This window comes from Scophthalmus maximus, chromosome 14 (genome assembly GCF_022379125.1).
Source record: "Scophthalmus maximus strain ysfricsl-2021 chromosome 14, ASM2237912v1, whole genome shotgun sequence".
Lineage (NCBI taxonomy): Eukaryota > Metazoa > Chordata > Actinopteri > Pleuronectiformes > Scophthalmidae > Scophthalmus > Scophthalmus maximus.
In genome coordinates this window covers 18,368,615-18,392,161 of record NC_061528.1, presented here as the reverse complement: position 1 = coordinate 18,392,161, position 23,547 = coordinate 18,368,615, and the positions used below count along the sequence as shown (strand labels likewise).

General features: G+C 39.6%; 1 protein-coding gene across 12 annotated transcripts in view; it reads left to right on the top strand.

Moving 5' to 3' along the window:
* Positions 1-23,497, top strand: part of LOC118320565 (obscurin-like protein 1) — a 35,802-nt gene extending 12,305 nt beyond the window's left edge. For 7 of the 12 annotated variants that reach the window (XM_047337102.1, XM_047337100.1, XM_035651484.2 and 4 more), the window contains 24 exons: positions 157-432; positions 2,905-3,135; positions 4,013-4,291; positions 4,472-4,747; positions 5,038-5,313; positions 6,499-6,753; positions 7,180-7,455; positions 8,033-8,305; positions 8,539-8,814; positions 8,900-9,175; positions 9,639-9,914; positions 10,003-10,278; positions 10,380-10,649; positions 10,765-11,031; positions 11,131-11,400; positions 12,759-13,025; positions 14,157-14,423; positions 15,504-15,616; positions 16,084-16,237; positions 18,466-18,627; positions 18,858-18,962; positions 19,369-19,635; positions 20,559-20,828; positions 22,447-23,497. In XM_047337102.1, the coding sequence (XP_047193058.1) occupies positions 157-432; positions 2,905-3,135; positions 4,013-4,291; positions 4,472-4,747; positions 5,038-5,313; positions 6,499-6,753; positions 7,180-7,455; positions 8,033-8,305; positions 8,539-8,814; positions 8,900-9,175; positions 9,639-9,914; positions 10,003-10,278; positions 10,380-10,649; positions 10,765-11,031; positions 11,131-11,400; positions 12,759-13,025; positions 14,157-14,423; positions 15,504-15,616; positions 16,084-16,237; positions 18,466-18,627; positions 18,858-18,962; positions 19,369-19,635; positions 20,559-20,828; positions 22,447-22,457 (5,669 nt within the window). In that variant the 3' untranslated portion in view covers positions 22,458-23,497. The remainder of the gene's footprint in view (positions 1-156; positions 433-2,904; positions 3,136-4,012; positions 4,292-4,471; positions 4,748-5,037; positions 5,314-6,498; positions 6,754-7,179; positions 7,456-8,032; positions 8,306-8,538; positions 8,815-8,899; positions 9,176-9,638; positions 9,915-10,002; positions 10,279-10,379; positions 10,650-10,764; positions 11,032-11,130; positions 11,401-12,758; positions 13,026-14,156; positions 14,424-15,503; positions 15,617-16,083; positions 16,238-18,465; positions 18,628-18,857; positions 18,963-19,368; positions 19,636-20,558; positions 20,829-22,446) is intronic. The other 5 variants (XM_047337101.1, XM_047337103.1, XM_047337104.1 and 2 more) reach the window with 5 other exon arrangements.
* The last annotated feature ends 50 nt before the right edge of the window (positions 23,498-23,547 follow it).

The window sequence follows — 23,547 nt, the reverse complement described above, 5'->3', positions numbered from 1 at the left end:
CAGACATGTTTTTATGACTTATTTTAACTTTATGATTTGTTGGCATGACTAATAATGATTTGTTATTTTGCTCTTCTGTTGTTTGAAAGCATCATTTTTGATGGAGTCAGTCGTAGTGATGCAATTTTCTCTTGATGTTACCTCAAACCTTCCCAGCTCCGCCTGTGACAATTACAACACTTTGTGAGGCTGAGAGGAACAAGTCCGTTGAAGCTGGTGAACCCATAATACTGCGATGTGAGGTATCAGATCCTAATGCTCAAGTTACTTGGTACAAGAATGGAATCAAACTACATGAAGCAGCTGGACAAGACACGTTGGCAGAGGGTTCCATAAGAACACTGGCTGTCCAGTCAGCGATGCAGTCTCATGCAGGGATTTACAGCTGCAAGACGAAAGATGATGCAGTGCAGTTTCATGTGGATGTTAAAGGTGACAAAAGTTGTTTTCATCTGTTCTGAAAATAGATTTTAGTGCAAGAAAATGTTTATACTGTGCTGATAGTAAGTTCTAGGCCTTTGCAGAAGGTAAAAGATGGCAGAATTTTCAAAATCTAAATCAAAATTTAGACACAAACTCTCTAATGCTGAGTTTACACTAGATAATTTTAAGCCTGATTTTCCACTTGCCGACAAATTCTGGAGCTTGCCGAGAAAACCCCAAACCAGAGGGTAATCTGTGTTAAATCGGGGATCAAGAGAACTACCATCAACACAGTCAAAGTGACTCACCAATGACTTGCAGATGTCTACCAGATATCTAGCAGGCGAAATATCTGGACATGTCGGCGAGCTCAAATCCTGTAGTGTAAACTGTGTAATGACTGACAGTGAGTGCGTTGACTACTACGCAAATGGCATCAACACACTACAGCCAATGACATCACAAGATGACACGGGCTGAGTGGGAGCCCGCGAAACCCGATGCAGAAACTTTAGCACAACACAACAACACATCCACCAATATTCTCTGCCTTTTCCTTTTTCGTGTTTCTGACCAAATCATCGCACAGAATACTTGCAGGGCTTGTTTCGACATCCATCGCGAAAGCGTCAAACAATTCCTATTTCACGCGCGTATCGCGTCATTTCCCATGTCACTTCTCGCGTGTGTTTTCGTGACAAAACTTTACTTTGGAGACATTTCTCTTGTGGAAGGATTGTGTAGTGTTTGACTCTGTCGCTGATAAGTCATGTAGTGTGAACAGTACAACGACTGAAAGCCTTGCAATTTACAAGACAGCAAGTCATGTAATATGAATGGTACAGCGATCTTACGACTTTTAAAATTGTGTAGCGTGTCCGAGCTATAACTAAACCCTACCTACCTACTAAGGTTATGACGGTCTACTTTTAGCAAATCACTTGGGCATAGTAAAACCGTACCTTATACTTTGTAGCCCTATTTGCTTGTATTTTTCCATTTCTGGGAGTAGCTATCCTGTAATTTATTTAAGTAAAAACATGAGCTCACACTCAAACTAAGTTATTTACATTTTAAGCTTCGGTTAAAAAGAAAAACCTCCATATGCCCTTTTTCTTATAGTATTAATATTAGGAGCTGAAATTAAATTATGGAGTAGTGTATTCTTTGTGGCTTGATCTCAACATCAGAACACTGTGGAAGCACAGTCCAATAGTTTAACAGAGCAAGTAGAATGGGATATGTCAGGTGGCCTTGGTTTCATTAGTCCCATTCATTTTTTGCTTGACCAAGGTGACGTTATTGGTCTCCTATGGGAGAGGCAGGACAATATCTGGGCTTGATCAACCTACAAATGACCAAATGTGATGAAAACCTTTTTTTTTTTTTTTTACAAAAAAGACTAACAAAAATCAAATACACCTCAAAGACTGTGTACATAAAACTCATGGGACTCTCAAATGGAATTTTTAATTCAATCAAGAAACTAATTGCAGTTGATTGAATATCCACTGTGATCACTTTCCAGGCTCAATTAGGTTTAGTTGGGCTTGATTCATGATTTTCAAGTGTATTTACAACTGTAAAATCTAACAACTGTAAAGTCTACTTTAGAGCTACCATGATTTCAGGTTTGGGTTAAGTGTACCAAATGAAATTTGGCTATCGATACTGAATTAAAGTGTTAGGAACACACGACTGAAAATTACTCTCCCACAAATTACAGTACAACTATATAAAACTAAACTGCAATGGCTAATATATTTTGTAATAAACCTAGTTGTGCCTTGATTACGTTAAGGATATATTAATTTGCAAATAAATTTATACTGAACATATCATTACTTGTTTTTCACCAAAATATTATTTGTTGCAGCACAAGAACAACGTATTATTCAGCTATTTAACTATGTTTTAGCACTCACAACACTTTTATAAAAACTAGGGAAATATTTGATGTCTGAACTCACTGAACTCCCTAACTTGTAACAAGTGCTTTTGTTGCTACAGATGGGATTCTCGTCATCCGAAGTACTACTCCACTGCATAGTTAATATGTAACTTTATGGAGATGGTGATCAGCACTGTCATTTTACGGAGTTTGGAGAAGTGGAAGAAGTTAAAGTCAGAGTCCTACTGTTGCAGAGGGGACTTTCACTACATCCATTTCTCCTCCAAACTCCGTTAAATGACAGCGCTGATCACCATCTCCATATGGTCACATTTTAACTATGCATAAGTACCTCACACAACCCCACTTCAAAATCACTCTACTATCCCTTTAACGTAGTGCTTCATTCATTAAAAAATTGTTGCTACTCATCATAATACAGTCAGGGTATATCTTTCCTCCAGGACATATTTGCTGTTGTAGTTTAGTAGACAGGTTTGGAAGCTGAAAGCTTTAGCTTTGTGTATTGCTTCAGTTGGTTTATCACAGTACCTGTTTTGACCAGTTCTATTTCACATTCAATCCTGTAGCTCCAGTTCTGAAGTTTTCAGCATTATCTGAGGCTGACCAGAAAGAGACAGTCATGGCGGGCGGCCCTGTTGCTCTACAATGTGAGCTGCCAGAGCCCACTGGACAAGTCAGTTGGTGCAAGGATGGAACAGAGCTCCTACCTCAAAGTGGAGTAGACTTCCAGTCAGAGGGGAATTTAAAGGGTCTAGTAGTCCCATCAGCAGAGCTGGCTCAAAATGACGTATACCGCTGTGAGTCAAAGAATGCTGTCGTTGAGTTTGCTGTGAAAGTAGAAGGTGATGCTCAGAAGCCCTGTAGTGCTTCCACTGACTTGCACTGCCAACTAACTGTAACAGCAGTTTGGTTGATTAAGTCATATTTGATTAATAACCTAACAGATTATGTTTGGTTTTTCTACTTCTCAAACTTGGTCAACTACTTTTCTAAAAATGTGAAGCAAAAGCTTTTTGCTGAAATACTGACCTAATAATGCAAATGAGTGAATAAATCAATCAAAAAAAAGCAAATATTTATTTTACATTATAATGTGTTACTTAAATTTGTCATTGCACGTCATGCTATGTCAGTATTTAGAAAAACAATTTCCTATGACAGATTTTATAAACCTTTTAACAAACGATAAAATAATATGGGATGTCTGCTCTTCAAACATGTTATTATAATTCAGCTTCACAGTGCAGCTTCTTGTTATGCATGTTCAATAACTCAAGAAACCTAGCATTTCTTTCTTTTACATTTAAGACACTAACAGAATACTGCTTCTTTACCATGAACAAACAATGTGTCCCTTTTGTGTCTCATGTTTATTTTTGTCCACGTCAGTTTAATGTGAGTGTAGTATGACTGTGGATAACTGAAATGTCAAATCTTCATTTTTCCTCTTTTAGTTCTTTGGATCATTTGTTTCACTTATTGTCTTTGCTATGTTTGTCTTATTTATGTTGTTTTGTCATATGTGCTTTGTTCTGAAGGAACTCTGCCTTCTCTTTGCGCTTCAGTTCTGTTTCTATCTTGAAATTCTTTGTATTTGAATATACAGTAGGATGGACATGTAATTACTTTCATGAAACTTATTTAGATACTCTTTCTGCAATATGAAACCTATAGCACTACCTGTGAGGTTCTCAGAGCTTCAAGAAACTGACAGGAACAAAACCGTCCAAGAAGGCACCCCCATTGTCCTCAGCTGTGAGCTCGCTCATGATCCTTCTGCTCATGTGGACTGGTACAAGGATGGGATGGAACTCCTGCCGCAAAACAATGCAGAAATACAGTCAGATGGTCTGACAAGGACGCTGCACATCTATTCGGCTGAAATCATACATGGTGGCACCTATGTATGTTCAACAGCAGATGACACTGTCACGTTTAAAGTGGACGTAAAAGGTGATTTGTTTCTTTCCTTATTATCCTCTTATCATCATGCATACAACGTCTATGTTGTTCTACGTTGTGGGTGGTTATGAATGTTCATGAGAACATGGCATTACTGCCTGGGCAGAGTGTTCTGTCCACTGTTGGCGACTTCACCCGTTATCCAAAACCTTTGTCGTTTTCTTCTCTTAGGCCGATTGCCACAGATCATGCCAATCCTCCCATCTGAAAAATGCAAGAGGATTGCAGTTGGTTTTCCAATTATTCTGCAGTGTGAGGTCTCAGAGCCTGTTGCCCAAGTTTCCTGGTTTAAAGATGGGGTGGAGCTTTTTTGCAAAACGGGCCTCGATATGAAAAGAGACGGCAGCTTCAGAAAGTTAATGATTCATTCTGCTAAGGTCTCCGACTCTGGCCCTTACAGCTGTAGCCTCGCAGACGATGTTGTGACATTCCATGTGGACATCGAAGGTGATTTGCTTGTATTCAGTTTAAATTCATGAACTTCCAGGTGTGACAAACATTTAGCATTTACAGTACTTTATCCTTATATGCACTATCCTTAACTGTTAACTTCTCTGCACATTTTCTCTTGACAAAACACTTAAAAGATTTCTGTTTTTCAAACACGGAATGGAAATAGAGCTCCCATCCCTGTATGTGTTGTAATGACACATACAGATGTGTAAAACACTACTTGTTAGATGATATATTCTTCTGACAACTTAACAGCAGTGTTCTATATTGATCTTGTGATGCAGCTCCTCCTGTGAGGTTTTCAGCGCTTCCAGAGGTTGCAAGAAACACATTTGTTGAGGCAGGCTGCCCAATTAAGATGCAGTGTGAAGTGTCAGAGACAGCTGCCCAAGTCTATTGGCACACGGATGGAGAACAGCTGCTTCCAAAGAGTCAATATGAAATTGAAACAAAAGACAATCTAAGACCTCTTGCTATTCATTCAGCAGAGGTCAGACACTCTGGGCAGTACAGCTGTGAGGCCACAGATGACCATATAGAATTCAAGGTGGATGTTGCAGGTGAACTAAGTATTTTGAGCTTTGTCACAATCACTAGCTTCTTTCAATTAATACTTATTTTATAATATTCTCAGATAATGTGTACCAATACCTAATTATGTACTCTTGATAATTCTGGTGGATATATACAGTGCACACTGAGTAAATCTAATACTTTGACAGCTTTTATTGGATTTAGGTGGCAAGTGTTTGATTATTTCTTTTAAAGGGCCTGGTGGTAGCTCAAAACTACTTGTGATAATTTAAATCCCTTTGAATATGACAAATTTTAAAGTGTCACTCGTAACAAACCATAGATAATTATCAACGGACTCTGTACAGCATACAGCTTGCAACTTTAAGGTTTGCCTAAGTTATTAACTAGCTGGTTCACATAGTGAAGCATTTAGCAGCTAATGAGCTAGATATTTATTTAAGGAGTTGGTGAAGACCAAAACAGAGCTGAAATGCTTTTAATATTGGACTTAGGGGTTGTTGTTTTTTGAAGTGACACAACTTAATGCTTCATTTGCTCTGTTGGGTTGAGTGTGTACATACATTTGCAAAATGTTTGCCACAACTTTACATGACAATACTATGTCAGTGTTGTGTTTACAGACTTTTCAGTAGTGGCCCACAATACTTCTAATTTCTTACTATGTTAAACTTTGTCACTTGCTGAAGGATGCAGGTCAGACTTCTTGCCATTGTGAGACTTATCAGAGTTGAATTAAAGATGCTACAAACTCACTGGTCTGAAAGGGTATTATGGCTGTATAAGTTCTCTAATTTAACAATTAAAAAACAATTTCATAAACAACAGACGCACATAGACAGAATGAAAACAAAATACGTTTTGTCATTTAAAAGCTGTCAATTGTACATACTTAAATGTACCAAAAGTAAGTCAATCTTTTGAAATTGGACTGATTCATATTCTATTTTACTGGCTCATTGAATGTGAGCCCATGACCCATAAAGTAACTGAGTAACTGATCAGTCAACCTCTGTAGGCACAAACCTTTGTATACCAAACTATTTTTACACAATTTGTTCGACCTGGGGCCAAATATTAAATTGTACAGCCTTTAGCAAGTCAATCCAAGTGTTTTAACATAGTATAGCACAGCAAGTCTGATAACTATCTGGTTACTGTTCAGTCAATTGAAATTCCTATCGCACCGATTTGATTCTCGGCTGTTCCAGAGGCTGAGAAGAACAAGTCTGCTGAAGCAGGCAGCCTGACCAAACTGCAGTGCGAGAGCTCAAACCCTGCAAACCAGACCTGCTCGCATGAGGATGGAATAAAACTCTTGCCAAAATCAGGAATAAACATTGATTCAGAGGGCAGTATGAGGACACTTAATATGAAGTCGGCCACATCTTCATACTCTGGGGCGTACAGCTGTAAAACTGATGGTGATGATTCAGATATCAACGATTTCTGTGTGGAAGTGAAAGGTGATATGCTTAAGATTTTTCTTGGCAAAACGTTGTCACCGTAGAATCTTAGAGTGCAAAACCCAATCATCTCATTCATCAAAGCTGATTTCCCTCTAAATGTGCATTTTGTTTTTCTTTTACATGCCTCACACTTAAGACCAGTGTCTGATAATTAAAATAGCATGTAATTTGATGAGTTTTCCATTTTCCCCAGCATTACGTAATAGCGCTGCTTCAATTAACTTCCTCCATTTGCCTCAAAAGTTGATTAACCTCACGGATAATTATGATTTCTACAACGAGTTGTCATCTAGATAGCAAGGCTTGATATCAGCATGTCTATGCTGTGAAAACCTGACCTTACAGCCACTGGATGCATGAGTATAAACAATGAATGATACTTTCAAGCAACAGCTTACTTCTTTTTTGTACTGTTTTATGCAGCACTGCCGGTAACATTTGTGGATCTTCCTGAAGAGGACCTTTTCAAGAGTGTTGTGGAAAAAGAACAGCTTGTTCTCTCATGTGAAGTATCAAGGACTGACGGTGTCGTCCAGTGGTACAAAGATGGAGCTGATATGCAACCAAGCAATAATGTTGCAATGCAAGCAGAGGGCACCAGAAGAAACCTGACTATACATTCAGCCCAACTGTCCGACACTGGAACATACACATGTCGTGCAGGAGACCACGTTTTAATCTTCAAGGTTACCATACGAGGTAATGATATTACTTAAACTTGATAACATTAACAAACTGCTCCAAAACTCACTTAAAGGTGACATATTATGTTCTAATTCAAGTTCATACTTTTTATTTGGGTTACTACTTGAAATTGTTTACAGGCTCTAACGTTCAGAAAAGGCATCAGTGTTCTCATACTGCCCAATTCTGCAGCTCCTCTTTTCACCCATGGTGGCCCAGTCTGTTGTGATTGGTCAACCACCTACAAAATGTATAGGAAATGTCACGCCCCTTCACCAAAAAAGTGGAGATTCTCAGATTGTAGGCGGGGTCATCCCAAAACATCCTTTCTGTGACATCACAGTGGGAGAGAATTCTTAAACAGTTGTTCAGAGCCAGGCTTTAGGCTTTAGCCAGCTCACACAAAAATAACAGGGTGGTCTCTTTTCAGAGTTTGTGGGCTGGCAGGCACCACAGATACCCAAATTCATGGGCACAGACTGAAAATTAGATTTTTGCATAATTTGTCACCTTTAAATTTACTTTGCTTGTGTACAAATGTCAAGAAGAATGTACAGATCATGTTTCAATTATATTTCATCTTCTTCCAAAGAACCGCCGGTGATGATAATCTACCCTAAGGAGGATGTCCACCTTGACCGCCATGTTCCCGACGAAATCATTCTGAGCTGTGAATTGTCCCGTGCCAATGGTGTTGTCAGCTGGTACAAAGATGGACAAAAGCTGCAAGACAGCGAGAACATCAAACTCAAGATCGAAGGCCCTTATCGACGACTGAAAATTCTCTCTAGTGGCATCGACGATTCTGGAGAATACGTCTGCGATACAGCTGACGATTCAATATTCTACCACCTCAGTATTACAGGTAAAATCCCTAATGCAACATATCTGTAGGTATCTCAGTATGGTAACAGCAGAAGCACAATGTGTAGATCATGGTATTTAATGCAGCACATCATCTAAAGCCTACTAATGCTTTAAAGATGGTCTTATACCATTTATAATGTGTTACTAATTTTAGTTGACAATTGAAAAAGCCTTTTTTTATTTGGACTACAATGTATCAACCTGACACCTAGATGATATGTCAATTTCCAGAAGCTCCAGTACGAATAGTATCCCCCAGTCAGTCACAAATGGAACTTTGCCAGCAAACCTCTGAGCGGATGGTACTGAGCTGCGAGATCTCGCGGCCCAATGCGTTGGTGCGTTGGTATCGAGATGGTCTCGAAGTGGAGGAGAGTGACAACCTTATTCTAGAGGTGGACGGTGTCTACAGAAGACTTATCATACCCGAAACTACTGTCAAAGATTCAGCAGAATATGTATGTGACACGGCAGATGATTCCATGACGTTCTTTGTGAACATAGCAGGTAAAAAAAAGAATTTGGAAAATTTAAGTCCTCTAAATTTGTTGCTGGGTTAATCAATTTCTAACATTAAATTCTTACTACACAGAACCTCCTGTCCGCTTCATACGTCCAAGGAAGATGGCAAGTAGAGTAGAAAAAGTGGTCGGGGAAACACTGGTTCTAGACTGTGAAGTCTCAAGATCAAATGCTGAAATCACCTGGAGGAAAAATGGGGAAGAAGTAGAAGACTCCAGAAATATCACCATTCTTGAGGATGGTGTCATGCATCAATTAACCATTCACTGTCTGACAGTGAAAGATGCTGGGCAATACGTCTGTGATGCAAAGGACGATGTGATGGATTTCTATGTAAATGTGCAAGGTAGGTTATTATGCTTGAGCTCCAAAATTAGATTTTGTTTAAATGATAGGCAGTGTTGGAAGAAATTTAGTTTTGAAAGGTAAAAGGTGCATTGATTTGCACCTTTTACTGTTTAACTGGTTATTAGTGGCCATAAAATAAACCTTTAAGGCCATTACCACATTCAGTGCTCTTCTTCTGTAACATTAAATTTAATTCCTTGAGGAAAAAAATGGTAATGGAAATGTCAAATGTGAATACTGAATTGGAAAAATACAAATGGAACCAGCAAATCCCCTAACTTCATAAGTTTGGTTTGTATGTTGCAACTATTGGTTCATTTTGATTTCAGTTTATGTTGTTTTGTCTGTTAGGACTATGGCTCTGCACTGTGCAAGAAACAAAATACAGATTGTTATTTGCTGAAACTGGATACAAAAGATTATTCTGTTCCAATTGGAATTTTCTTCTTGCTCATTTTCAGAGTTGCCTGTAAAAATTCTTGGAAAAACTGAGGCGAAAACTGAAAAGCAGTTCTTAGTTTCAGATGACATTATTCTTGTGTGCGAACTCTCAAGATCCAATGTCTCAGTCAGTTGGTACAAAGACAATCAGCTAATTGATGACACTGAGCGATACTGTATTGAGGAGCAAGGTGTTTTCCGATCACTGGTTGTCCTAAATGCTGGGCTCCAGGATGCAGGAGAGTACACTTGTGATGCAGTGGATGATAAGATGGTCTTCTATATCACTGTCAAAGGTAATCCTTTTATCAAGCTAATGAAATGCTGATCTGTCTTTCTTCCACTCAGGAAAATAATAACTGGTACTGTGTCCTTTATGCTCAGAGCCTCCAGTGCAGATCATTGGGAACTCAGGCCACCAGGAGCAGCACATCCTGGTGGCAGGAGATGACCTTGTTTTGGAGTGTGAAGTGTCTCGGCCAAATGCCACCGTTCAGTGGTTATGGAACGGCGAGATACTGAAACCAGATCCTCGTGTCAAAATCGACAGCTATGACGTGGTGAGAAAGCTTGTCCTCTCTGGTCTTCAGCCCTCAGACTCTGGAAAATACATCTGCGATGCCATCGATGACAGACTGATAACGATTGTCGAGGTGCAAGGTGAGATCAAATGTTTAATTTCAGCAGTTTGTGTGTGATGACCTTAAAGTCTTCTGCATGTGTGCAAATGCAACCTCTCTGCAAATCTCATTTGGTCACAGAGCCACCGGCCAAGTTTGTGAATAAAAAGGAGGGGAATAACATCGCAGCCTATGAAAATGAGAGTGTTACTCTGTGTGCCGTTGTGAGCGGTGAAAGAGCGAATGTCCGGTGGCTGAAAGATGGCCAACTACTGAACGAGGACAACATTCACATTTCCAGTGAGGGTAATACCCACAAGCTCACCATTAATCCTCTGCAGCTGTCCGATTCTGGAGAATATGTCTGTGACGTAAACACAGATGAGATGTATTTCAGTATTTTAGTCAAAGGTAAGAAATTGGCACTCCCAATCAAAATGTGACCTTTATTTACCAGTCAGCATTTACATGATTAGAACTGTCACAAAGTTAACATCTCTTAAATTATGTCTTTTAATCTCATCAGAAATGAAAGTGAAATTTATCAAACCATTGGAGAATATTGCGTGTCTGAAGGGCGGCAGCCTTACACTACGATGTGAGATTAACAAACCAAAGGGAGACGTGCAGTGGCTTAAAGACGGCCAGGAGATCTCCCAAAGCCGCCGGCACACAATACGGGCACAAGGTCGAGAGCGAACCTTCACCGTCTACCAAATAGTGGAGGAAGATGCTGGAGAATATGCCTGTGAATCCACAGATGACAGGACCTCGTCTACTGTCAGTGTAGAAAGTAAGTACATTCAAATCTCTTTTGCTGAAAATGGTTTAAAACGGGCCATTTTAACATTCAAAACGTCAAATCTAATTGAACTGAATCCTTTGCCGTCAGGTCCCCGTGTTGTTGAGTTCATAGCGGAGCTCCGTAACATCACAATCCGTGAAGGAGAAGATGCAGTGTTCAAGTGTGTGGTTTCACCAGAGAACGCTCGGTTGGTGTGGCGCTTGAATGGCAAACAAGTCGCTCTGAATGAGCGAACTGTCATTTCGAGCAATGGACTGTGCCACATGCTCTGCATCCACAACTGCATGGTTTCAGATAGCGGCAGAGTAACAGCTGATGCAGAGGGGTCGGTTTCAGAGGCGGAACTCCAGGTTCAAGGTAAGTTTTTGCCCCGTCCATTAACACTATAATTACATGCATTTGTCTCGAATGACAGAAGTAACAGCATTTAAGGGCAGTTTAATAACATTTTATTTCTCTGTTGTTATCACCACCACACCTTTAACTATGAACTATAATCGGCGCTACTTGAGTGAATTTGAACATGAAAGCAAGAGAGCTTAAATGCCTGTGTAACATTAGTACCACATAAGCGAATACGATAAATAATGACCCTCTCAGAGAAGTTGAAATTGTTGGAGGCGTCTTTGACAGCAAGCTCTTAACAGCTTCTCCTGTTAGAATTCCTCTGGTAACTGACAGAGACAAGTGGCTCAGTGGCTTTGGCGTATATGTGACACAGTAGGGAGCAAGACTCCTCAGAGCTTTTTGCTTTCCCTCTGTGCCTGAACTTCAAATGGAACCCTGCTGAATTTCACTGGTCTTTAGGGTATTTTCAAGGAATGCACGCTGATATTACCTTTAAAATGAATGGATATCGGCGAGTATGGACTGAAGCTGCTTTTTTATTTTTGGCACTTTTGTTTGCACATCTCAATGCAGTGCAGATTGAGCCCAGATTTAAGTTCATAATTTGGAAGATTGTATAGACTCATAATGGGCTTGTTTTCAGTAAATTTTGAATTTAAGCTGTAGTAGTTTGGGTTAGGGTTAAGCACATGTAGTCTCCTAATTTAGGTACAGTTTTTTTATTTGGGGTTAATTGCTGTAAAGTTGTGAACAGAAGTTATGTTTAGTCACTTGTGAAATAGCCCAAATTTGCCCTGGTTGTGGGTAATATGGTTATGATTGTCTCAGGGAGAGCATCATCCAAGCCTGTTTTAAGTAGGATGTATCTTACTTGTTTTGTTTAAAAGCAATTGTCATAAATAAATATGGCATGTTTTACATAACCAAAGTTTAAGTATTTTTCTTATTTTGCACAAGGAATGAATATTTCTATAATTTTAAGCTTTGTATTTTTTTGTCTATGTCAAGATGAGAGTATGCATAATAATATGTTAATTCCACTACAGAAGAGACTTGATGATCCCTGCAATATGTTGTGGGGGGAAAAGGAGTATATATTTATTTATATATGTATATATATATATATATATATATATATATATATATATATATATATATATATACATATATATAATATCAGATCGATATCAGTTATCGGCCAAATGAGTTGTAAAATATCAGAATATCGGATATAGGCAAAAAAATCCAATATTTTGCATCCCTAGTATTTTCCATGTCTGGCTGTGGTGTATTGTTACAAAAAACTCAAAAATACAATGTGATCCTATTAAAGTATATAAAGCGCTGACATGAGTGAGTCTTTTCAGAGGAGCAGGTGATATTCACCAAGAAAATGATGCCAGTTGTTGCTGAGGAATACAGCGAGGCAGTTCTAGAGGTGGAGGTGAGCCTGGATTCAGAAGAGGTGCAGTGGATGAGGCAAGGGGTGCTGATCCACCCTGACACCAAGTACATCCTGAAACACAAGGGCCGAAAGCACATCCTCACCATACACAAAGTGGGGATGTGTGACCGGGGCACCTACAGCTGTGAAACCCTCCATGACCGCACGCAAGCCCAGCTAACGGTGGAACGTGAGTGTGCACGTGTTCTCACAATGCCCTTACCTTGTTTGTTTACCGCTGTTGCCGATTGGTCCACCTCTCCATCGGTGCTTCTTGTGAAAGCAAAGCTCAATTAACTTACCTGAGTAGGTAAGTGACTGGGGACCAGGATGGCCCTTGTACTGGAACACGACCGTGATACGCTTACAGCCCAGGCTGACTCTCAGACCAGGGTTTCTGTATTGACAAAGGATCAATGAAGCCCTTATGATTTCATAACCTATGTCAACGACAGAGCAGATTACAGTCGAAGGAAGTGCCTGCTGAATAGCTAGAAGTTAACATGCTTTATAGTTCAAGGACAAGAATTACATTGTATAAACCAAGTAAAGATTTCCTAGCCACAAGCTCAACTTAGGTATATTGAAGGTAGCAAAGTTGACAAATGAAAACCAGTGATTAGGACGCACTTATGATTGTTATTCTTTGCGCATACTTCTTATATTTCTTAGTCCCATGATCCACAGGCCAGTGGGTGAATTAAAGGCTGTTCTTTCAACACTGGTGTGGGTGGGAAGGGGAAAGCCAGGACTTCAGGCCGCCGTTGGCACCTCCTATGAATTTGGATCTCCTCTCATTGCATCTAAATTTACACCCTGGCCTTCAAAACCGAGGTTGTTGTCATCAGGTCTCCAAAATAAACAGCCCTTTTTTCCACAGGGAATGCTGGTCTGTGTTGGAATAAGTGAAAAATGTTGGCAGTTTCAAAGCTGGCTTTTGTATAAAGCCCACCACTCAAATGACTAAAATATCACCCTGTCGGTGTGTGCCAGCGCGTATTGTTTAAATCCACAGAACAGTCTCTGAGCCCATTCTGTAACAGAAAATGGACACCATGTCGGCTCAGTGTTAAAGTGAAATAAAAATGCTTGCAACTGGGGGCAATCTTTCACACATGACTTCTCTTCAACTATCATTTCCTTTTATTTATCTATTATACAGATAAGTACTAAAATACTTCAAAATACTGTAGTTAAATGTAATTGTACTATTAAATCTTTAAAGTATGTATAACACTGTCAATGTTCCACAGCAGAAGCCTTAAAGCTGTCGGATAACTTTCTCGTTTTCGTTTACCTCGTTTTGCAATTCTCTTTACAGCTCGGAAAATCACCATCAAGAGGGGGCTGGGTGACATTACAACCACAGAGAGAGAAACAGCCTCTTTTGAAGTGGAGCTCTCACATCCCAATGTTCCGGGCACTTGGATGAGAAATGGGATCAAGCTTAAGCCGACAAATCACTTCCGGATGAGTGCCAAAGGACAAGTTCACAGCCTCACCGTCTCTCATCTCTCGTTGGAAGACACTGGCTCCTTCACGTTCGGGGTAGAGAATCTGAAAACATCTGCGAGGCTTGTTGTGAAAGGTATGTAAGTTTTAGTTGGTTTTAGTATTTTTTATTAGGCGTTTGAAGATAATTCTGCTCACAAGGCCGATCAATAAGCCCTTTAGTGGTGCACGTAAACTACTAGGTCAAATCAATGCTTCCAGACAACATTTCTGTTCACAGCTCGCAAACCGTACTACAGTACTACTACTGTACTACTACTGCTGTACTATGAAAACAAAATGTTACTGAACTAATTTTGTTGTGACCTCAGACTAGTAGCTAAAGTGACCCACTCAGACCAGACCAAATGCCAGCCAGTGGAGGCATGATAATAGAATGGAGGGACGGCTCTGCTACTGTTCTCTTAATCCAGGCTCATATTCCAAACGCAAAATAGCTGAGCATGACCCGATGAAAGGTAGTAGCTCTGTTCTTTCTTAGCTGTCAGGGGTTAGTTTAACCTCATGCTGTAAAATAATCCACTCCGTGCCAAGTCAATCAGTATGCATCTGTATCATCCCTTTGAGCTGCGGGCTAAAACGCTGAGGAGGAAAATTGGACGAACACACATGGACAGTGACAGTATTTGCATGTTTGTGGACGTTCCTCATGTCCATACTGTCCTTTATGAGGACAAAAGAGGTATGAAATCCACAGCCCTTGTGGAAAAAAGGCATTCCAAAGTTTATCTGAAGTTAATTTTAAGGTTCAGGAGACTAACTTAGACAAATCAGATGGGTCAGACCTTCCAAAGTTACTGTATGTGAAAAAATACTGTAGTAACAGGGAACTTTGGACTAATAATATCCTTAATTTAGACAATAATGGCTTTTGTCTAATCAAAAAAGCCTCTTAACTGGTCTATATTTATTTTTAACATAGAAGGTGGACAGTGGCTTTTGTCAACCTTCTCTTAAATTAAAAGCCATGTAGGGATCTCTTGAAGGCCTGTATGAACACGGAATAATTACTGCAATCGAAAGCTGTTTCAGAGTTGACATTTGAAGACGAACTAAAAATTCCAATACATTAATTGTATAGGTAACATACATTTTTGGAGAAATTTAAATAGGGTTTCATTTTATGAATGAAGCATGGTTTTTTTTCCACCACCAGAGCCCCCAGTGACCATTTTCAGAAAACTGGAGGACCAGAAATTCCCTGACGGAGCAGTGATCTCTATTGAGTGTGAGCTGTCGAGACACAACGTCGATGTAAAATGGATTAAGGCAAGTGTTGTATTTTTTGTCTTCCTTCATATTCAAGCGTTAAACACCCCAAGATATGTAGTGTGTTTTATAGTTTATGATACCTCTGTTTTTTACTTCATTGTTGTTGGTTGTGTTGTTCATGGTTTTTATCTACTGTTTTTTCGGAAAGCATTTTGTTACCTTGTTGAGAAAGTGCTATAGATAATAAAGTTTATTATTATTATTATCATTATTATTATAAGATAATAATACCAATGACACATGGAAGACATACTCCAATCAGCCAAAATAAAGGTGGACACAGCATTTCAGTCATAACCACAAAGAATTTGAAAATCCTGAGTGAACTTTTGAATTCAAAACTTAAGTAAAACTGTCTTCTCTCTACTTTAAAGAGCCGCAAATTGACTGGACAATGCATCACATCTACTTGGAGTTGTAGAAATAAAATTTAAGGTTTGTTGTTTTTTCCCCGTTCTTTTCAGAATGGGGTGGAGGTGAAGCCCAGCAAGGAGTTGCGCATTTATGCAATGGGAAGAAAACGTTTTCTTCAGATCATGAAATGTCACGTCAGCGATTCTGGGATGTATACCTGCGATGCCTGTGATGCTACTACATCCTGCGTCGTGGAGGTCTACGGTAAAGTCTAAATACTTTAAATTACAGTTCTAGTTTCACAGTGGTGTGATACAATGATATGGATTGGCTGAAAGCTTAACTTAGACCCCGCAGGTCTAAGTTAAAGGCAGTATTTTGCTGCCCTCTTTGGTTCAAGACCATTTGTGTCCAATGTACTGCAGTGCAGCAAGGTGCAAAGTTGAACCACTGGAGGTCAACAAAGACCAGATTTCTTTAGGGGGTGTCATACAAGTTACTCTTAAAAGAAGGACAGTTTAATGAAAATGACACGAGATCCAGACTACGACAAACCACCAGACTTAAAAGACAGAGCCACAACATGATCACCCATTTCCACCTGATTACTGCTGTCAAACTACAGACCATAGAGGTATTAGCCAATTAGCTGCACCAGAAACAATTCCTGGAGAACCACAGTCCCGTTCCAAATAAAAAGTTACTGCCCATCTTACACTGCCCTGTTCTACTGACACATAGTTTGGCTGGACACTACAATATTTCAACACTGAATTTGCATCTACATAACTTGTTCACAGGCTGCAGCACATTTTACACAGCAGACAATCTGATATTGCATAACAGGGAATTAATAATAATAATAATTAATTAATACATACATAATAATTAATACAATAAAAAGATGTATGAGTGTCTATGACAGACAGTGTATGAACCAAGGATGAAGAATTAATTACTTGTAGGCTTTGGTAAAAAACACTCTTAGGCATGGGTGCCACCAAAATGTGACAGGAAGAAGCGTATAATTGAGTAACACTAGCTTTTCCACTGATAGTCAACACTTTGTAAGGACCTTCCAGCAGCTTACAGTATGAGTCTGTGGTTAGCTTGGTAACCACAGGCTCAATAATGTTGAGCAAAATACTGTAAATATGTACATTAATACATAAGAGAAAGAATGCACTTACCAAATCCTCACAATGCCAGTGCTGCCATCTCCGTTAGCAGCTGTTAGCCACTTGTGTGTTAGCTGCTGCCATAACTTTCCACCCTCATTTTGATGCTTCTCTTTTATGTTGGGGACTATGATGTGTTACATTAGCTATTAGGTATTTGGGCTATTAGGTATTGTCTTAGCCAGCTAGTGATAATTTAGCCAACATACAGACAAGATGGTGCTCATAATTAAGGGCAGGTAGGATGGGATTTACCAACAGGACCACAAGATTAGCCTAGCATGGCTGCTACAACAGTGTAACCTTAGCTCACCCACACAGGTGATTTGAGCTGTGGCTGATTAGACCCCCACACTGTGTGGGTGTGTGGGGACTTAACTTGATTGACAGCTCCTTGGGCAGGACTAATCACTGTTTCTTTCATTCTCATTGGTGTTTGGAGTCAGGTGACCTCACACAGTCCCCAGTAAAGAGAGGGTCTGGAAGGAGGATACAAGCTTTCTTTTTAGCAGTCATGCTGCATATTATAGATTTTCGAGTCTTGATATACAGTTTACAAGTTCATTTAAAAGTAGGTGAACATTTGAAATATATAAAGCTGTGAATATTCTTAATATAATAATATTTTACACTCAGGCGGACATTTGGAATTAATATCTATTTGTCATAATGATACTTTTATAATTTACAATTTATAAAAGCCACTACAATCGTGGCTAAACTGGTAGCCGCATTGACCATTTTATTGGCCTTTGCTTTCCAGTGCAGACTTAATGACTACAAAATCAGAGGACTTTACCTGATATAGATTGTGTTAAATATCTGAGGTCACTGTAATGGAAAATGAATGAAGTTGATGCTGAATCAGGAATAAGGAGACCGTGGATGTCTTAAGCAGAAGCTTTTATTCAGAGCTCAATATATTTAAGAATTCCTGGTTCATTACACAGATCAACAGTGATGTGTTAAACTCTCAGATTCATGTGTCGTCATCTCGCAGACATAATGGCATGGAATGTCTCCATGGAAAAACTCTGTCTCAGTAAATTTAGGACAAAGGACAACTAACAGTCAGGACAGAAATTTCCCTGACAGTCACAATCTACAGTAAAGCTGTAGGTTAAGAAAATGCAAAAGTTCTATACATATAAACTGTTTTAAGAGGCGGGAAAGGGAACCATAGAATAGACTTCCTGTTCTGACAAAAATAAGTTTGAGATTATCTTAGATGTTGATTTTGTTGTGATCTCTTGGCTTTCTTTCCTTTCCCATTGAAATCTTCAATACATTTCTTGATGTCAATTCCTTCCGCAGAGCGTGAGCTATTGATCGTGCATGGCCTCGGGGATGTGGACATCCAGGAAGACCAGAATGCCGTGTTTGTTTGTGAGCTCTCAGTGGAGGATGTGCCAGGAGAATGGTACAAAAATGGGGAGAGGATACAACCCACCAGCACCATCAAGATCCGTCAGGAAGGTCAGCCATAAAATCATAAACGTGTATTTCACAGTCCTGCACATCTCGGCAGATGGCGTTATACTTGTAAATACCATAACAAGACAGATACTCAAACTAAGTTAAGAGAAGAGAAGAGCTAAAGAGGACACAAATGTAAATAGTAAACCGATGAATAGAAATGGAAAAATGTGTGCGGCATATTATTATGACTATTATTTATTATTTCCATAATTTTGTTCTCATTTCAGGGACCAAACATTTTCTTCTCATGTGCAGTGTGCGACCCGAGGACTCCGGAGAGATCAAGTTTGTCGCCAGACATGTTGAATCCATCTCTTACCTGGAGGTGGAAGGTATTCTAATAAATGATAACATACTATTAGGTGTAACTAAGTATGTACACATTTATACATGAACAATATTGTATTAATATTAATTATTACTAATTAATTAGTCCCACACTATAGTGCATGACTGATTCTAGTCCTATTGGACAACAGTGTATATGGGCTTGTGTTTTTTTTCTGCCATAGGGTTTTTAATTTAGATTAAATAAATTGTCTTCATATAAGGTCTTAAAGCTGTGCAGCATTTATTTTATGTTCATATGCAAACAAGGTAAATCCAGTCAAACAGTGTGTTGATTTGTGGAACTTCAAAATCTGTGTTTACATTAAGTCAGAGCTCCTTTTTGATTTCTTTTTTCACCACATCACACGTTAGATGTCCTGAATCTAAACTGCATGTCTTCCTTTTCAGAGATCCCCGTCAACATTGTAAAACCTCTGCAGGATAAGACCGTCCTGGAGAAGACCCGGGTGATCCTGGACTGCTCCGTGTCGAACTCCAGATGCAGCATCCGCTGGTACAAAGGCAGCAACGTCATCCTGCCCTCGGAGCGCTTCGAGATCAGCAGCGAAGGCTGTTACCGCAAACTGATCATCCAGCACGTGGCTCTGGACGATGAGGGCTTGTACAGCGTCCAGGTCGGGGAGCACACATGCTCTGCAACACTGACGGTGGAGGGTGAGAGAGTTCAAATGAATGGTTTTTATAAGCCCTGTGCAGATTACAGCCCAATTTTTTATTCATCCTTTTTTTTTTGCAATTAATTTATTGTACAATATATTATTTTTAATACCATACAGTCCAGTACAGAAAAAAATGTGTCTGACCACAAAACAATGTTTTAATGGAATATAGTTATGGGATGGACGTGTACAGATTACAGACTTCTTCACTGCTGTTCTTGCTGTTGGCACATGTTTGGTATTGATAGTCCTACACTAGGTGTACTGTAGGAAGTAGCAAGAAAATACAAACCTAAAGTTGTCATAGCCCAACAGTTATGCCTTCTTATTATAATGACAATAATTTGACTCCCCTATATCTCTAATGCTAATGCAACTGAGGGAGAGGCGGGTGTATATTCATACATAATATCATAGCGCCCTCTACTGGCAAAGGAAAACCAACATATTTTCTACTCTTGGGATGGCAAGGGGGTTTAAACACATCGTTATTATTTTTCGCAATCTCGTCAGAAATGTCTGTCTTATTTACATGAATGAGAAAGACATGTTTGTAAATGTCTGTAAAAGTACATTTACAGACAGCCCTGTCTTCTAAATGTGTCGTGTTCCGATTTGAATACCAAACTATGACATTTCTGTCTAAGCACTCCTCCTCCAAAAAAAAATGAATCAAAATCAATGGATTATATGTTTATGTAAATGAAGGGTGTCATCTGAACAAGTTCACTGGTAATAATCGACCACATGCTGCTACCACACCACATCAAGGCTTGACAGAAAAAAGAAAATCACTCCATCTTCTAAGGATTAGAGGAACAATGTGTTTGAGACGTTACTCAAGTTAGATTGAATTGAATTGAAGCGATGGCTACGCAGGGCTGACAGTTTTCCCTTGTGCCCTGTGCCCCGTCTCAGCCCAGTGTTTGTCGATGGTCAGAGAGCTGAGAGACGTGGAGGTCGTGGCCCCCGACGAAGCCAGCTTCGAATGTGAGGTGTCCGCCCCCGTCGCCAAAGCTCCGGTGTGGAGTCTGCGGGGGGAGCCCCTGCAGGCGGGCTCTCGGGTTCGCCTGGAGAAGATGGGCACAGTCCACAGGCTGACCCTCAGGCAGACGTCGCCGGACATGAGTGGAGCGGTGGAGTTCACCTCTGGGAAGGCGAATAGCAGAGCTCAGCTCCGCGTGCTGAGTAAGTGCAAGAAGAAGAAGATAGCTCCTTTCTGAGGAGTTTGCTTTATATCACTTCAAGTTCAACTTTATTTTACATTGTGAGGCCAAAATTATATAATATGGTATATATGTTTGATATATCTGTATACATGTAAGAAAATGCAATAGCCTTATCACTGTGTTGCTCTGCATTATTGGCAGGATTTCAAATAATGATCAAATGTTTCACAACAATCTATTTCGTTTATTAAAATACGATATACAATTTATTGCTTATAATTGAGCTGTTTGGCCTGAGTTGTGTCCTGGCTCCCTACTGCCCTCAGTGGCGTTAGGGAATTTTAGACGACCAGCTATTGAAACGCTTCCATGTATAACCCAGTGGTGTAATCTAAAGATTAACCACTAGATGACAGTGATAACTAAGTCTTGACTTTATGGCCGTAAAGAAATATCACAAGTACATGTGCGTGGTGTCACTAATGTGGCAGAAGAACATGGTGCTGTAATGTAATAGTGATGCCATTCAACTATACCATAAGAGGTGTGCACGCACGCACACACACACACACAACATAAAACATAATCCCTTCAGGCTGCTTCTGAATAGTCGGGTGTGTTAAAGTTTGCTGCATGACTTGGCACCGCGCACGCAGCACATCGCAACAAATACAGTAAATGTTTTGGCCCAGCGAGTGCAGCGTTCTGTAAATAATCAAGGGTGTTTATGGCCCTACTATATCTGCGGGCATGTAGGTCAAACCATCCAGAGCACACACACACACACACACACACACACACACACACACACACACTCCCAGGACCCGGTCCAGCTATTTAAATGTTCAGGAGAGTAAACTATTTTTAGTTTTTTATTATGTTGGCTTACAACGAAACAAGTTTTATGTTCGGTCATCTGGCCCGAGGTCATGGGCCCGTCGTAAATCCAGCAAAGTGAGGGTTTTGCGATGCTTAGCTCGAACTGCGCCAAGAAAAATTAAGAACTTAATTAAAATGGTCAGCAACTCAAAATGGAGTGTGACCCAAATTAAATGGCCATTTGATATACTGTATGGAGATTTATTGTCTCGATTTCAGGCCTTTGCTTTAAAAAAATCAATTTCGCGATGATGATATGATCCGAGAGATCCTCAAGCGGCCATTTGGCAAAGCCGGCACAGAAGGGGTCACAAGATGAATCTGAGGAGTCACACGTTAAACACGTAAAATAGGAAAAAATCATTTCTGCTACTCAAAACAAATTTTGTCCTATTTTGCTTCATATTTCATAAGGTCCCAAAAAGTCTTGATCTGACCAGAAAGAAGTCTCTCTTTGGTTATTTCCGCACAAAGGCCACCGGCTGTGACAAGAGGTCACGAGCAGACACAAGTTGTTTTGAGGGTTTACTGTACGAGCCAAAAAGGTTGAGAATCAGTGGCTTGATAAAAACAAAAAGGGCTGTTTTAGAGGAATTATCCTTTTGTTATTTGCAGTTTTTTTTAGACTAGTCAAGAAACAAAAACCTTTCTATTATTATGTACGATATCTGCCTTCTGACAGAATAAGGCCAGACTTGTTGACTGATTCTCGCTGGTCCTCTAATTCTTTCTTTTTTTTCTCTGCTCAAATTTCACAGGTGACGCCTGAGTGGCATCCTCTCTCCGCCATCGCTTCACTGGCGTGGACTGATTTCTACATTGATGCTTTCAAGTGGTAACATTGACATTGCATATATATTCACACGAAAGTGGTGCAAACAGGGTTTGTAATGGATTTTCTTGTCGTTCAGTTAATTCAAGGATTGTTTTTTTGTTTTCTCTCAGTAACTTTGCCTTGAAGAAACAAGATTTCTGTTCATATAACATTTTGTCATGGTGTGCGAAGAAATCTCAGAGCAGTTCATAATACAAATTGCAGTTTTGATTGTAAATAATGTGTGGAAGTGTTTTGACTGCAATAGTATTTATGAAGGTTGAAGGCGACTGTGTATTTGTGCCAATAGATGATCTGATTCAAATACTTTAAAGTTCAAAAGGCTGCAGTGCTGGGTAATAACTCCAAGCATATACTTAAATTCATGCAAGAACATTCTATGTTTTAATCCACCCATGATATGTGTAGTGTTGGAAACTCTTTGCCATTTTGGCCCTTTGTAAAACTCTTTGATACACTTATTTAACCAGAACAGACTTACAGGCTACATGTGCTATTGTTTTGTTTTTTAACGCACTGTAACCTGATTTACACCCAGTGTGATTCCACATATATCACAGCATGTTTTTGTGGGGCTGTTTGTTTTAGAGAGCGATGACACCAGCATCAGGTGTCGCCGCTGTAGGAGGCACACAAAGTTCCAATTGACTTTCCCTCATCTTCAACATCAATTTGAACTTTTAGAATGGTTCATCCAAGAAACAGCTCTGTTTAGTTTTTTTTCATAATTTGTCCAGTGTATAGAAATAATTTTTTAATGTTTTGATGAAAAGTTTTAATGAAGAAAACTAAAGAACATCTGTCTTGCAGCAAGTGGCTTGTGATGTAAATACATTGGGCCAAAAATCAAGTAATTCATGTCAGAAATAGCTCACAGAAATGACTTGATCACCTTGATCAATAGCCGAGGGCATGTTCGGTTTGTTTAAATGCTTATTGAGTGATTATAACATTTGAATGATAGTTGTTTTCATATGAAATCTGTGCCATATTCCATTTTTCCTTTTGACTTATTTCCACCTCT